Source organism: Pelophylax lessonae (assembly GCF_965119305.1).
Source record: "Pelophylax lessonae genome assembly, chromosome: 9".
Lineage (NCBI taxonomy): Eukaryota > Metazoa > Chordata > Amphibia > Anura > Ranidae > Pelophylax > Pelophylax lessonae.
This window is the reverse complement of record NC_138776.1, coordinates 13528673-13545095: the sequence shown is the minus strand read 5'-3', so window position 1 is coordinate 13545095 and position 16423 is coordinate 13528673. Positions and strand designations below refer to the sequence as shown.

At 44.9% G+C, this 16423-nt stretch overlaps 1 protein-coding gene across 1 annotated transcript in view; it reads right to left on the bottom strand.

Annotated features, from left to right (window-relative positions):
• SLIT1 (slit guidance ligand 1) overlaps positions 1–16423 on the bottom strand; it is a 546950-nt gene that overhangs the window by 99417 nt on the left and 431110 nt on the right. The window contains exons 18-21 of the mRNA XM_082269259.1: positions 10724–10867; positions 8859–9002; positions 5099–5265; positions 2323–2455 (exon numbers count right to left, since the gene is read on the bottom strand). Coding sequence (XP_082125385.1) covers positions 2323–2455; positions 5099–5265; positions 8859–9002; positions 10724–10867 — 588 coding nt within the window. The remainder of the gene's footprint in view (positions 1–2322; positions 2456–5098; positions 5266–8858; positions 9003–10723; positions 10868–16423) is intronic.

Here is a 16423-nt window from a genome sequence, read left to right as displayed (position 1 = left end):
TCCTCCCTCTGCATCAGTATGGGAAATGAGTCCCATGTATGAAGTGTCCTTCCCAGTCAGTATCTCCATTTTGGCCTGCTGGGGGAGCCCAGAAAATTAAAGTCAGAGGCTAAGGGGCTCCCAGGGTGATAAAAAAAAGACCCCTGGCTTGGTGACTGGTTGCTCTCTACGTGTGCACTTATGGGAAATCTGTACTGGCAGACAGGTTGCCTTTGTCCGTTCCCTTCAAAAATGGCAGTTGCTTGGCTGTTTCTGGCTTCAATGCTTTTTCACTGACCTGGAGCGAACAGGCAGCAAATAAATCAGAATTTCAGGGGAAAAAAAGGTTGACCCTTGTAGTGGCTGCTCTGCATGTGTGCACTTATGGGAAACCTGTATTGGCAAAAATAGGTAGGTTGCCATCATCGGTCTCCTTCTATAAATGGCAGTTGCTTTGGCTCGCAGATAAATCTGAACTTAAAAAGACTGACCCTTGCAGTGGTTGTTCGACATGTGTGCACTTATGGGAAACCTGTAATGGTAGAGATAGGTAGGTTGCCATTGTCGGTCTACTTCTAAAAATGGCAGTTGCTTGGCTGTTTCTGGCTTCATTGTTAAGTCATTGACCTGGAGCGAGCGGGCAGAAAATTAAATCAGAATTTCAGGGGCGGGGGGGGGGGGGGTTTAAGGTTGACCCTTGCAGTGAATGCTGTGCATGTGTGCACTTATGGGAAACCTGTAAGGGTAGAGATAGGTAGGTTGCCATTGTCGGTCTACTTCTAAAAATGGCAGTTGCTTGGCTGTTTCTGGCTTCAATGCTCAATCACTGACCTGGAGCGAACAGGCAGCAAATAAATCAGAATTTCGGGGGAAAAAAAGGTTGACCCTTGCAGTGGTTGCTTTGCATGTGTGCACTTATGGGAAACCTGTAATGGTAGAGATAGGTAGGTTGCCATTGTCGGTCTCCTTCTAAAAATGGCAGTTGCTTGCCTGTTTCTGGCTTCAATGGTTAATCACAAACCTGGAACACACAGGCAGCAAATAAATCTGAATTTCAGGGGAAAAAAAGGTTGACCCTTGCAGTGGTTGCTCTGCATGTGTGCACTTATGGGAAACCTGTACTGGCAGAAATAGGTAGGTTGCCATCGTCGGTCCCCTTCTAAAAATGGCAGTTGCATGGCTGTTCCTGGCTTTAATGTTAAGTCAATGGCCTTGAGTGTGCAGGCAGCAAAATAAACCAGAAATTAAAAAGATCGCCCCTTGCTGAGGGATGCAGTGGTTGCACTGCATGTGTGCACTTATGGAAAACCTCTACTGGCCTGAACAGGTAGATTGCCACGGTCGGTCTCTTTCTAAAATTGGCAGTTGCTCCAGCTCGTAGATGTCTGTTATTCCAACAAGCAACACCCTGGAGCCACACACCACATCCAAGGGGTAACAAGGGGTCCTAGGTGGTGCTCTGTGCTTGAACTGAACAATAAAGTTTATTTTATCCTTTGGAAGCAGTAGGTGGCTCTAGAGCTTTGCTGGTGTACTTACCTTATTCCTTGCTCTCCTGGCAGATGGTGTTCTCCTCAGGAACGTAGTTGGGCCCTGATGTCCTCTTGTATAATAGGGGACTGCAGGTTCCGTATTGTACAGTATGATGTCAACAGCTGGAGGTTTTTGGGGGACCGGTCACAGGTAGAGAATGAAGCCTGCTAGAGCTAGGAATAAGGTAAGTATATAACCTCATTCATCATCGGTGACGCTGGAATGCTTAGGGGCCCCTCTCAGGAGACCTTAATCCAATGGGGTGGAAGCTGCTGTGAAGGTGCAGGCTGGGCGTGGGCTGGTCCTGACCTAAGGCACACTGTAGAGTTAAAGAGTGATACCCGCAGCCTCACACCCTTCCTGGTCATAGAATCAGCAGATAAAAGCCCCCAACGAGTTTCGCCCCGTCCCCAGGGCTTAGCCATGGAGGTCCTCCATGATTAAGCCCAGGGGGTAGGGTGAAATGCGTTGGGGGTGTGGCTTAAATGGAGCGAGCTCAGGCTGCTTTTAGCTGCTGATTCTATGACCAGGAATGCTGTGCAGGTGCCCGAATATCTTATTCATCATCCATTATGCATAACAGGCAGGTAGCATTCCACCTCCCCACTGCAAGGGTTTTTTTTTTAACCTGGTGTTCATCTTTAAGCAACTCTTGATCTGCATTCTTCTTCTAAGGAAGGACTCAAAAATGACTGATCGGATCAACATGATGGCCAGGCAACTAGCATTTACTGAAGGAAAATTCAGCGAAGGCAGTCTAGGTACTTCCATTGGCACAGGTTTCCTGTACAGGAACGGAATGATACTTACAGTTCGGTGACGTTCTTGGGGATACCCTTTGGCAGTGACAATAGGTGTTTGTTGCTGCAGCGGACAACGGTGTCAAGGCAGGTGCATTCCTGGGGACACAGAGGCTGCGGAGCACAGCTCAGCTCCTCCTGACCTGTCAAATAAAATACAGCATTATATACAGACATTAAAGGGGGTCTTTGTTTTTAGCACTGGAAAAAATAAGGAATTCTTAGAAGCTTTGTGAAGTTTTTATTGCTGTCCATTTCCTCCCTACACCAGTGCTTCTTAACCAGGGTGTCGCACAGAGCCCTCAGGGGTGCCATGGCAAAAGGACAAAAAACTTGCTATATGTTAATTTTTTACAAACAGGAGGCAGAGAGCACAGCCTGCACCTCCTCTTGACTCTCTCGTCCTCTCTGCTGCTATCTGTACTCCTGTCAACATTCAGCAACCCAGGATGCTTTGCGGGCTGCCCACCTGCATCCTACCATGCAATGACATCATTGGTTGCTAATACAGGTCAGGCTGCCCACACAGCCTTCTGGGTCGCCAACAGGAGTACAGAAAGCAGCAGAGAGGAGGTGCGGGCTGTGCTCTCTCTCTCTCTCTCCTGTCTGTGTACAGTAGTTAACATAGATCGCTCACAGATTGCAGTCTACAGGGTTTTATTACCACTCCCTATCTCCTCCTCAGACTGCTAAAAAGGGGCTGGGGGGAGGGGGGTAGAGCACAGCCTACACCTCCTCTCAGCTCTCTCCACTTCTCTGCTTTTGTCACTACTACTGTGGTTATGAGAGGGATGTTGTGGGATTAGGTTTTGTGCTAGGAGGTGCATTTGGATGGGGGAGAAACAACAGAATTTGTGCTAGAAGGAGAGATTTGGGAGGATGGATGGGGGGATTTGTGCGTGTGTGAGAGGGGGCGGAGGTTGCACTAGCAGGGGGGTTTGGAGGGAAGATAATTTACAACCTACAGACCACTGAACTCTGCCTCTCAAGCTACATTATAGGGCTTATTTTTATGAGGTGCAATTTGGTAATGTGGGCAAAATCATGCGTTTTACCGCATCCCACAAAAACATGTTGCCTTTTGCAGAGGGGCACGGGTGCCATTAATTCTCTCATTCTAGTAAATGTGTGTGCCCATACATAGAAGTGCAGATATTTACTTTACAAAGATGTGTAAGGCCTTTCAGCAATTAAAAGATGTCTTCATTGGGCAAAGTGTATTGGGGTGTATATCTCTTTTATGGTGGATCCTGCCCTCCCACCCATGGAGGTTGTTCCCAGGAAGCACGTTATGCCCATCATTCCTGTTTATCAGCTAGTATATAATGGCCCTTGGGGAGAAGTAGGGTGGTGGGCTAGACCTCAGAGGCGAGGGAATACATTTTTGTCTGTGGGTACTGTTCACCTGTTCCACCATGTAGTGGAGACATTTTGGAGCTCTTCCCCTTGGGGGTATTGAGGAGTTACTCCATTCTGGTGGATCCTGCCCTCCCACCCATGGAGGGTGTTCCCAGGAAGTACTTTGTGCCCATCATTCCTGTTTATCAGCTAGTGTATAATTCCCCTTGGGGAGAAGTTGGGTGGAGGGCTAGACCTCAGAGGAGAAGCAATCATTTTTTGTCTGTGGGTACTGTCCACCTGTTCCACCATGTAGTGCAGACATTTTGGAGCTTTTCCCCTTGGGGGTATTAAGGAGTTACTCCCTTCTCTCCCTACTGGTGGATCCTGCCCTCCAACCCTTGGAGGGTGTTTCCAGGAAGCACTTTAGGCCCATCATTCCTGTTTATCAGCTAGTATATAATAGCTCTTGGGGAGAAGTGGGGTGGTGGGCTAGACCTCAGAGGAGAAGCAATCGTTTTTTTGTCTGTGGGTACTGTCCACCTGTTCCACTATGTAGTAGAGACATGGTAGACCTAGACTTCAGAGGAGAAGCAATAGTTTTTAGTCTGTGGGTACTGTCCAACTGTTACACCATGTAGTGGAGACATTTTGGAGCTCTTCCCATTGGGGGTATTGAGGAGTTACTCCCTACTGGTGGATCCTGCCCTCCCATCCATGGAGGGTGTTGCCAGGAAGCACTTTATGCCCACCATTCCTGTTTATCAGCTAGTGTATAATGGCCCTTGGGGAGAAGTGGGGTGGTGGGATAGACCTCAGAGGAGAAGCAATAGCCTTTTGTCTGTGGATATTGTCCAACTGTTTCACCATGTAGTGGAGACATTTTGGAGCTCTTCCCCTTGGGTATATTGAGGAGTTACTCCATACTGGTGAATCCTGCCCTCCCACCTAGGGAGGGTGTTTTTCCAGGAAGCACTTTATGCCCATCATTCCTTTTTATCAGCTTGTATATAATGCCCATTGGGGAGAAGTGGGGTGGTGGGCTAGACCTCAGAGGAGAAGCAATCGTTTTTTTGTCTGTGGGTACTGTCCATCGGTTCCACCATGTAGTGGAGACATTTTGGAGCTCTTCCCCTTGGGGGTATTGAGGAGTTACTCCCTACTGGTGTAGAGGGGGTATAGCATGGAAGGTTTCTTCTTCTTCGAAAAGAAACAGAATTGCCGACAGCTTGGGGCCCACCAAAAGGGACGTAGGAGAATCTGGGGTTCAGGAAAAATGTTCTCAAGCAGCCCTGAATTATTATGGAAGTTAACAGAGGTGCCAGCTCATTTCATTCTTATGGGAAAGCTTGGACCATTGGATCCACAACAAAACCCATAACCCTAATTCTACAAAAAAAAAAACTACGGGAGGTAATACATAGCAGCTAATACATCTGACAACAAACCTTCTTCGCATCGGAAGTCGGGGAAGGCCACATCCTGCAGTGGGATCTGGCGCAGGAAGTCCGGGTTCTGGCAGCGAGGGTTTCCCGTTACTATCTTCCTCCTTCTCAGCCAATCCCCGAGCCAGGCCAGCTGGCAGTTGCAGTTGAAAGGATTGGCCAGCAGGTTTCTGTAAATATGAAGCATTGCGTTAATGTAGAACTGGAAATTAATTATATTCCTCCATCTCTGGAAAAAAGAAAAGGTATAGAGTCTTCCTATGTGCTCATAAAGATTTTTAATTAACATCTACCTGATTCAAAAATTACCACAATTGAATTCAATTACGTGTTTACAATTAAAATTCATTGTGATCCTCTTCCTGCAATAAAGTGTGGATAAGGCATCACACCTATCTTCAGGTCTTCCTGCTTGCACTAAGTCTGTCCTGAGGCCGCTGTTAGGTGCAGCTTGCTGACTGGCAGTGATGATGGAGGCGGGGGGGGGGGGGGGTGTCTGTATATATAGACTCTCTGTATATACATTTGATGCTTGCCGCTACATAAGTGAATGAGTGATAATTAACCACTTCTGGACCGGAAGGTTTTACCCCCTTAATGACCAGGCCATTTTTTTACGATTCGTCACTGCGTTATTTTAAGGGACAATTGCGCGGTCGTGCGACGCTGTACCCAAACAAAATTGACGTCCTTTTTTCCCCACAAATAGAGCTTTCTTTTCATGGTGTTTGATCACCTCTGCGATTTTTATTTTTTGCTCTATAAACAAAAATATAGCCACAATTCTGAAAAACAACAATATTTTTCACATTCTGCTTTAGGACATTCCCAAAAAAATGTAAAAATCTAATTTTTTCATCATTTTAGGCCAATTTGTATTTGGCTACATTTGTTTGGTAAAAAAAAATCCCAATAGGCATATTTTAGTTGGTTTGCCCAAAAGTTATCGCATCATTTTTTTTAGGGATCGACCGATTATCGGCAAAGCCGATATATCGAGGGCCGATCTGCACTTTCCCCGATATATCAGAATCGGCCCCCGGAGGTTGCCGATATTGACGTTATTTCGGGAAAGTGCTGTACCGGAGTGATGGCTGCAGCTAGAGGCATCACCCCGGTACCGGCGTCCATAGCCGACGGTGGCTGTCTTGTAATGACAATCGATGTGGCTGAGAAGCCGCTCGGCTGTCATTACAAGGAGTGGGAGGGGACGCCCCCCCCCTTCCGTGGCCTTCCGCGGCTCGCCCGGGTCTCCTGTCCCACCGGGAGACCCGGGCTACCAGCCTGCACTGATGCCGAAGACCCGATCAAAGCCGCATTCGGCTCTGATTGGGTCTCCATGCAAAAACCTGGAAGTGATGTCATGACATCACTTCCGGGTACTCGGTGCCAGATTCAAAACAATTACAGAATTCAAAACAGCCAAACTTGGCATTTTGAATGCTTTTAAGTGCAGGGGAGGGGCTTGCGGTCTTTTAGATCCCCAGATCCCTCCAAAAGATTACCTGTCAAGTAAAAAAAATAAATGTTTTAAATGTACGAAAATATCGGCCATACCGATACGTGATGACCAAAATATCGGTATCGGCAATGAAAAAACGATATCTGTTAATCACTAATTTTTTTACTAGTAATGGCGGCGATCTACAATTTTAATCGGAACTGCGATGTTGCGGCGGACAGATCGGACCCCCTAACTGACATTTTTGACACTTTTGGGGGTACCAGTGACATTACTACAGTAATCAGTGCTAAACATATGCACTGTCACTGTAATAATGACACTGGCAGGGAAGGGGATAACCCAGGGGTGATAAAAGGGTTAAATATGAGCCTAGGGGGTATTTTCTAACTGTGGGGGGGGGGGCTTATTGGATCAACACAGAGACCTGTCATCCTAAATAGGAGGAGCACAGGAGACCTGTGATGATAACTAACAGAACAATTGTCTGCCGTGTTTACAACGGCAGTCCGCCGTTCTGTCTTCCCGGGGAGTGATCCTGGGTGCCCGGCGGCAATCGCGGCTGCTGGCCCCGCAGATCAGCTTCCCCTATCACGAATCGCCACGTGCGCCCCCCCCCCCCCCCCATGCTCGATATGTATGGGTACAGCAATTAGCGCAGCCGAGCCAACCTGCCGCAGTATATCCGCGGCGGGCGGTCGGCAAGTGGTTAAAAGTATATTTACTGCTTGATCAGAATGAGAATTGAATGTGAATAATCTGGGCATAGGTTACCCTAATAGTGTTCTGTGTGTCAAAGACTATTGCATACTCTGCAGTTTACCTAATGTTACTTAATGTCTGATTCCAAAAATGGCCCCATGGCAGTTAAAGTGTCACTAAACCCACATCATTAAAAAACGATGAATAAATGGTGTATTCCATGCTATTCATACTCATTCAGTCACTATGAGATTCCATTTCTGTATTCTGCAAAAAAAAAAAAAACCCTGGTTGATCCTGCTGCTCTCTGTCTCCCACTCCTGTCCATGTCACCAATTAAGCTAGGGATTTTGCAGAGCAGTGATGGCAGCTCTGCACATGCTCAGTTTTCAGCGAGTTTCTATGCTGAGCATTTCCTCCCTATCACATCTGAGCAGCCCATGTGACTATAGAGTCACACATGTGGGCGTATACACAGTGGTAAATGACCACCCACCCCCTCCCTCCTTCTCCATGCCCACTATACAGCTAAACACAATGGGGGGGGTGGGATATTACATGTAGATTGATGGAGGCTTCATCTCCCTCTTCTTCTAGGACACAGGCTGGAGGGGCCCACACCATGTTATTTCCACAAAATAATAAAGATTTGATTTCAAATATATATATTTGTATGCCAATTTCAAACAGTTTACTGATATTATTTATTTATTTTTACTCTGTATTCCAAAGGCTGTTTTTTTATTTTAGCCATGTGACCAGCAGCAGAGAACTGGAAGCTCCTCCTGCTTAGGTTTCCCTGCAAACAGGCTGCGAGAGAGCTGGGCCATGTGACAGATGGATATCCATTAGAAAAAAGGGACTTAGAGTTTTTTTTTTAAATTAAAATAATTACAGAGCTGTCATCCACATACAGAAATAGAAGGCATGATGTAAATTAAACAGTGTGTATTTAGTATCACTTTAAAGAGAAGATCCAGGCTTCCCCCCAGAAAATACAAATACTATAGCTGCTGACTTTGAATATTAGGGCACTTACCTGTCCAGGCAGCCATTCATTCGGCAGTCTTCATTCGGCTATCAGGTGTTCCCGTTACCATCCTGACTAAGGGAAAACAGCAGTGAAGCCTTGTGGCTTCACAGCCGGTTTCCTACTGCGCATGCGTAAAGCGTGCTGCGCTTTGTGAATGGGCTGCAGTTTTCTGGGACCTGTGAAGTGTCCCAGAAGGTTGCAGGGAAAGGAGGGGGGGCGAACCAAACTTCCAGCTCAGTTTGATGAGGTGAACCGAGCCGGAAGAGGGAGCGGGTACCCACTCCCCCCTTCCCCAAAAAGGTCCCATATGTGGCAGCGGAGGGGGGAAGGAGGCAGACAAACTGAGTTTCTCCTTTTGGGTGAACCTCCGCTTTGATGTTAATATGGCTATAAAAACATGCCAAACAAGAACGTCCTTCAAAGAACACTCAATGGACTAATCTATGAAAACTCTAGGAAAGAGCGGGGTCCTATGTTGCCTACTCAGCTTATCCCATTCCTGATACGATTCTCAATACCTAACTGCTAGGCTCTTCCCTTCTTACCGCCAATTACCGTCTACTTACAGTGTGGAGAGAGACTGCAGTGTGTCAAAGGCTCCCGGAGTGATTGTGCTGATCTGGTTGTCATAGAGGGACAAGAGGCGGACGTTCCTGAGGCCGGTGAAGCTATCATTGTGCACGCAGCTGACCCGGTTATTTCTGAGCATCCTGTGAAGCAGAAAAACACAAGCACAGCAATGAGCTTCATTTTGTGAATGACCTGGATTGTAAATTGAATTGACAGCAACATCCAGTCTTAACCAGAAACAAATTAGCCACTGCTTACGATGTTCATTCATGTGCAGTCCTGCCGTGCAGACAGTTTACTCTTGAGTTTAACACACAACTGTCCAGTAATTTCTATTAGTGGTTAGTCACATTCAACTTGACTTGCTCTGCAATGTTGAAGACATTTATCCATGCCACTTCTTCAGTTCTAATGAAGAAGTGGCCTGGACAATTGGAACTGTATACATTGTTTGGACAATTAGTTCTAATGGTCCAAGCCAGCTCAACATTAGAGAACAACAAGAAGTGGCTTGGACAATTACAACCATATAAGAGGTCTGGACAATTAGAACCGAAGAAGAGGCTTGGTCAATTAGAACCGAAGAAGAGGTTTGGTCAATTAGAACCGAAGAAGAGGCTTGGGCAATTAGAACCGAAGAAGGGGCTTGGATAAGCTATGAAGTGTCTTCAACATTAGAGAACAACAAGAAGTGGCTTGGACAATTACAACCAAAGAGGTCTGGACAATTAGAGATGAAGAAGAGGCTTGGTCAATTAGAACCAAAGAAGAGGCTTGGTCAATTAGAACCGAAGAAGCGGCTTGGATAAGCTATGAAGTGTCTTCAACATTAGAGAACAACAAGAAGTGGCTTGGACAATTACAACCAAAGAGGTCTGGACAATTAGAGATGAAGAAGAGGCTTGGTCAATTAGAACCAAAGAAGAGACTTGGGCAATTAGAACCGAAGAAGCGGCTTGGATAAGCTATGAAGTGTCTTCAACATTACAGAACAACAAGAAGTGGCTTGGACAATCACAACCAAAGAAGTGGCCTGCAGAATTAGAGGTGAAGAAGAGGCTTGGTCAATTAGAACCAAAGAAGTGGCTTAGATAAGCAATGAAGACATTTATCCATGCCACTTCTTCAGTTCTAATGAAGAAGTGGCATGGACAATTGGAACTGTATACATTGTTTGGACAATTAGTTCTAATGGTCCAAGTCAGCTCTTCATTAGAGCTGAAGAAGTGGCTTGGATATGCTATGGTATCTTCAACATTAGAGAACAACAAGAAGTGGCTTGGACAATTACAACCAAAGAAGAGGTCTGGACAATTAGAGATGAAGAAGAGGCTTGGGCAATTAGAACCGAAGAAGAGGCTTGGGCAATTAGAACCGAAGAAGCGGCTTGGATAAGCTATGAAGTGTCTTCAACATTACAGAACAACAAGAAGTGGCTTGGACAATCACAACCAAAGAAGTGGCCAGCAGAATTAGAGGTGAAGAAGAGGCTTGGTCAATTAGAACCAAAGAAGTGGCTTAGATAAGCAATGAAGACATTTATCCATGCCACTTCTTCAGTTCTAATGAAGAAGTGGCCAGGACAATTGGAACTGTATACATTGTTTGGACAATTAGTTCTAATGGACCAAGTCAGCTCTTCGTTAGAGCTGAAGAAGGGGCTTGGATAAGCTATGAAGTATCTTCAACATTAGGGAAAAACAAGAAGTGGCTTGGACAAATACAACCAAAGAAGTGGTTTTGGACCTGCAGTTGATTTCATTCAGAACTGCAGTTGACATCTGGCTACGCAACCCCAAAGACTTGTAACAGTACAGGGCCCTTAATGTTTATAATGAACAAATAATATTTTTCTACTTACAGCGTCCTCAGCCCTTCCAGACCGCGGAACATGGCACTACGCACTAACTCCAGGTGATTGGCTGTCAGGTGTAATTCACTCATTGCCGCTGCTCCTTCAAATGCTCCATCTTCAATTTCGGTGATCTTGTTGTTGCTCAGGTTGCTGGAAGACACATTTACACAAATTATAGACTTATAGGAGGTCTATACTGGGGGACACAGTTAACCCCATGAAAGTATTTGTAGAGAGTATTAGTAAGCTGCTATGAGCTCCCAACGTATAGCCATTTTTTCTATCACAAGTATTTTATTAAATTAGGTAAAAATTTTCAACAGACATATCAGATGACCACATCTACAGAAGGTTACACATATATTGCATTAGCCTGGTTACAGAAGAGCAAAAGATTATATAGAGATACATAGAATCTACAAGTATAATAAGGCCATTTTGGTACAGATATATAGACGATTTGCTGCTGGCGTGGACGGGCCCCATTGAAATGCTGTATACATTTCTGGATAGGCTAAACATTAACGACTGGAATTTACAATTCACATACTCTTATCACATATCTCAAATTTCCTTTTTGGATCTCACAATTTCAAAACTCCCTGACGGGACTATTTTTACAGATCTATACCGTAAGCCATCAGCGGGAAACACCCTTCTGCATGCGACTAGTGCGCACCCCAAACCGTTGATTCAAAGTATTCCTTTTGCACAATATCTGCGCCTACGGCGCAATTGTTCCAGTGATGACCATTTTTACACACAGGCCAATTCCTTACGAGACCGCCTCCTTCAAAGGGGCTATTCCCGAACTATTCTAAGGAGGGCCTTTAACAAGCCCCGTACCAGGAGCCGATCGTCTTTACTCTACCCTTCTAGGAAATCCGCCTCGCCGCAGACGGTGAAGTTGATTACCAAATATTCAGCACATCACCAACAACTACGTTCAGTAGGCCGCTCCAGTAGACATCAGATGACGAAACGCGTAGGGCGGAGTTTGTATGTCAACGTCACTTCTGGTTTTTGCAGCTGTGAGCCGTGGAACGCGGAAGAAGCTTTAGCGTCCGGCGCCTGCATCCGATACTGATTCTGATCTACCCGAAGCGTGAGTCTATCTGCACTTGTCTTTTCATTACTGTGTTATACCACACTATGGGGCTTGTTTGTCTTTTGAGCACCTAGACCGGACCCATACTTGGAGGATCCCCAGAGGTTTACCCAGCTCGAGACCATTCGTTTTGTCCCCATTGAGGGTATCCGAATATACACAGCCTGTGTTTAGAGTGTGCCTTCTAAAGGGGGTTTTAAACCTTTTTACGGCTTTTAGTGGTTTTCACCATTCACTCTCACATCAGCACAGCCTCTTCTTGGCACCATGCAAATTGGAAGTTTTATGGACATTAATTTTACCTGTTTTCAGTTTTTTTTTAATAATACTCGCACTATTTATTCAATTATTCATGCATTATTTGTGAAAAATTAAACGCACTTTATTGAATGTTTGCACATTTATTCTTATCACTTAAAGCACTTTTTGGGGCATGCAATACTGAGCCCAATATATAGATCCTGTTTTTAGCACTTGCACTTTCATTAATAATTAATTTATTCACTTGTTATGGTAATCACCATTTCTCATATACGGGATCTTGTGCAATTTACACATAAATCAGGTTAGCGCCAACACCAACCTTATTGCACTCTATTGAACTACGTTCAGTGATTGCACGTCACTGGCATTTACTTACAGACCACCATGTTTTAAAATTATGTCAGGGAAACTCCAGAATTGGTTTTCCGTAGGGCCACATTCCTTCGTGATCACCTGGTACATAGTCACTACAGCACGGAAAAATCCCAATCCACGGGCATCAGGGGCACTTTCCCTTGTGGCGACTGCCCCCGTTGCCCCTGGATTCTAGAAGGCTCCACTTACCGACTCCCCAACGGGGAACTTTGGTCACCCCGTTCCCACATTGAATGTGGGACAAAAGGAGTCATATATCTGATGATATGCCAATGTAACTCCTTTTATGTTGGCAAGACAAGAAGGGAGTTACATCAACGAATAGGAGACCACCTTTATTATTCCACGGGTGGAAAGCTCACAGCAGTGGGACGCCATATTGGCATCCACCATAGATATCACCCAAGTTTTTTGTTCTAGATGCCATACTAGAAGATCCCCGCGGTGGCAACTGGGACAAAAAGTTGCTCCAACGGGAGACTCAGTGGATTGAAAGGCTGAATACCACCATCCCGCCAGGTTTAAATGAAGTCATTTCATATAAACCTATTTTTTGAAACTCCACGAGTGCTTTTTCTGCGTCTTTTTCTGTGTTTTCTTGTCTTTCGTCCTGTTTTTATGTTTCATTGTTTTCGTTCATTTCTTTACCCCTTAGGGTGGCCACCATCACCACTTTTAATTCCCACTCCTCCCTTTTTGTTTATTTGTCCCTCTTCCTTTTCCCCGCCCCCCTTTTTTCCCCTTCCCCCTCCCCCCCTTTTACTATTTTAGATCCCCCTGCCAACGGATATCTATGTATATTCAGGATTCATTCTGTTAGCCTCTTTGATTACTTAGATGCAATACTATGCATAGAAATGTATATATCGGCATATCGGTAAATACGTACACTGAACGTGATTTGTTCTAAATTGTATTCTTTGTATATATATATATTGTGTATATCATACTATTATGGGCTTTCAATATATGCTGTATGTTGATAAATATGTTATTTTGTTCCTGTGGCCACCGAGGTATGATTGGCCTGAGGTTACAGAGCGGGATCGGTGCTCCCCGGCGGGTATGTGTCGCCTGAGCCGACGGATCATTTCCGCCAGTTACCGCCGGATATCCAGTGGAGTGCGCCTGCGCCGTTAGTTGCGCGCGCACACTATCAGCGGGACTGGGCGTGCAACGTCAGAAGCCGCAGTGGCGGCGTCTGGACGTCTGTCGCGCCTGGAGACACATAAATAGCCGGCGCTGCCAATATGGAGGCATCGGCCGTTAATGCTCCACACAGAGAGGACGCTCATGAGGTGACCCACAAGGTAATTATTTTTACTTGGGTTTAGTAAGACTCCATTCCCCCATTGGAATACTAAGACTTATACTTTTTTGTCGCATTTTGTCTTCCAGGACTTTGTCCCTATATCCAATCAGGGTCTCTTGGTGGCAAACCAGTTATCCTCCATTTTGGGGTTCTATCCTGTTTGCTTCCATCAGAAGTATATAAACAGCAATAATGGTAGTTATTACAACCTAAGGAACTCAGACAGAGGGATCCTGCCTGATCTGATTGTCCCTAGGCCACACTATGTTCCCTAAAACAGCCTTTTTGCATATAATAGGCTCCTAAAACTGGTGTCCTCTAGCCCTCTCTGTGTGGTTTATGTACCATTTTAAATGATTCTGTACCCGATCTTTTTCCTGGTATGTGACACAGCAATATATATATATATATATATATATATATATATATATATATATATATATATATATATGTGTTCCTTGTTCATCTTCTCTCCACACTTCCCCCTGCCATTTCCCCCCCCCTTTTCCTCCCCCTTGTTTTTTCTTTCCTTCTCATTCCCCTTCCCTTTCCTTTTTCCCCTCTCTTCAACCCCCCCCCCCTTCCTTTATTTCCCTTCCCACTTCTTTCGCTATTTTTATATAGATATATATATATATATTGACACACACAATGGATATATCTATTTCTTTAACGTATACACCATCATATATCATAATTAAGGTCTCCCATACCCGCCGGTGAGACTCTTGGTGATTCTGCTCTCCCCTCTGGTGCATTTATGCCCTATGGTGACCAAGGTAAGGTGGATACCTCTCCCCATACACAATGTTAAAGACCCTTTATGCCTTACGGTTGGTTATATATGTTTTTGTTTCTGAATCAATTTTTGTTTTATTCTGTAGACTCTGGTATAAATTCATGAACTATATTCTCCTGAAGAAGCGGCCCAGTCCGCGAAACATGTAGTGAAAACTGTGGAGATATCCTGACTATTCTCCACATTTAAGTCAATTTTTAGCTGTTATCAATTATGTCAATTATATGTGATTTTGTCATGATTGTTGTAATTATGTATTGACTGATTTTCTATACTCAATAAAGATATATATTTTTAAACAATGATATCTAAGCTATATTAACATAAAGGTATTGGTACCCCAAAATCCAGTTTATTTCCCATTCCCATTTCCCCTTTTCCCAGTGAGTACCTCTATATTTGGGGAGCCTGAGGCCTCACTTACCCCTTTACCCCCCTTGTTTATAAGGATTACAGGAAGTCTAAGGGGACCGCTTGTACGCATCCCCTGCACCCTGATCCTACTGATATACGAGGTTAGATTTAAAGATAGGCAATATAGTCATTCTTTATATAAAAACACAGTGCACAGTGAGCTCTCTCTTCTTCTACCGTAGCAGTGGAAAAGCTCACTCACTTTGAAACAGAAAGTCGCTCGCTCCTGTGATACTAAGGAAGAGCATCCAATGGAGGCAGCTTCCAGGGAACGAGCCTGGTTGGGAAGTGAAACAAAGTTGGGAGCATTTCAGCCAGACTTCAGAGGGAAAGAACATGGTCTAAAGGTATTGCATCCACAGTAATCAATACTTGATATATTGGTGGATAAGTTCCCTAGAGATCTGAATGGTACTACCCAAAGTAGGGTGTGCTTTAAACCCGAGTGGAAGGGTCTAAAGGTGAGGAAAGTCAAGGCAATCCAATGGCTAGGCTTCAGAGAGAAAGAACACAGGCTACTGGTAAGGCATCTACAGTAGTCAACATTTGATAAGTTGGTGGAGCGGAAGGTTTCCCTAGAGATCTGGATTGTACTACCCAAGGCAAGGTGTGCTCTGAGCTTGGGGGTTACAGGTGAGGAAAGCCAAGGCAAACCTATGGCTAGGCTTCAGAGAGAAAGAACATGGACTACAGGAATGGCATCTACAGGAGTCAACAATTGATACATTGGTGACGCGGAAGGTTTCCCTAGAGATCTGGATGGTACTACCTAAGGTAGGGTGTGCTCTGAGCTTCAGTGTTAAAGGTGAGGAAAGCCAAGGCAAACCTATGGCAAGGCTATTAGAATCTTCCAAACCCATAGATACCCACTGTGTAGCTGCCCCGTTACAGCAGCAATCCCATATTCAAGTGGGGTGCTTGATAGTATCAAGAGATGTCCATTAATCCTTTGCCTCCCCTAAATTTAGGAAAAGATAAATGTTGCATCTTTAACCTGGGTATTTTAACAGTTATCAATATTTAAAATCTGACCAATTTGTTTAAACCTACTGGGGTTCTCTTGTCTGCATGGTCACTTTATCGGAAAAGGTTAGCCTTTAAAGAGAAACTTCACTACCCCTCCTCTCCTGTTTTTTCCCCTTCTTACCTATATAGCTGGGGTCTGCACAAAAAACATACACACCCAGCGATGTTCTCTGTGGATTTACTCCTTCAATACAAGTTCTGAGCCATCATCTTCTTCTGACGTCATCATGGGGTTGGCTGTCACTTCCTGGTTCTTGATGCTGCCAGCTGATGATGCACATGCACCACAGCGGCTGGCTTTAAAAACCAGGAAGAGACAACCCCCTAGTGACTCAGGTCAGAGCATGTGCAGCAGAGTACCTTTTGCCTTCCTGGGATGCAAGATGTGTGTATCCCATGAGGCTGCAA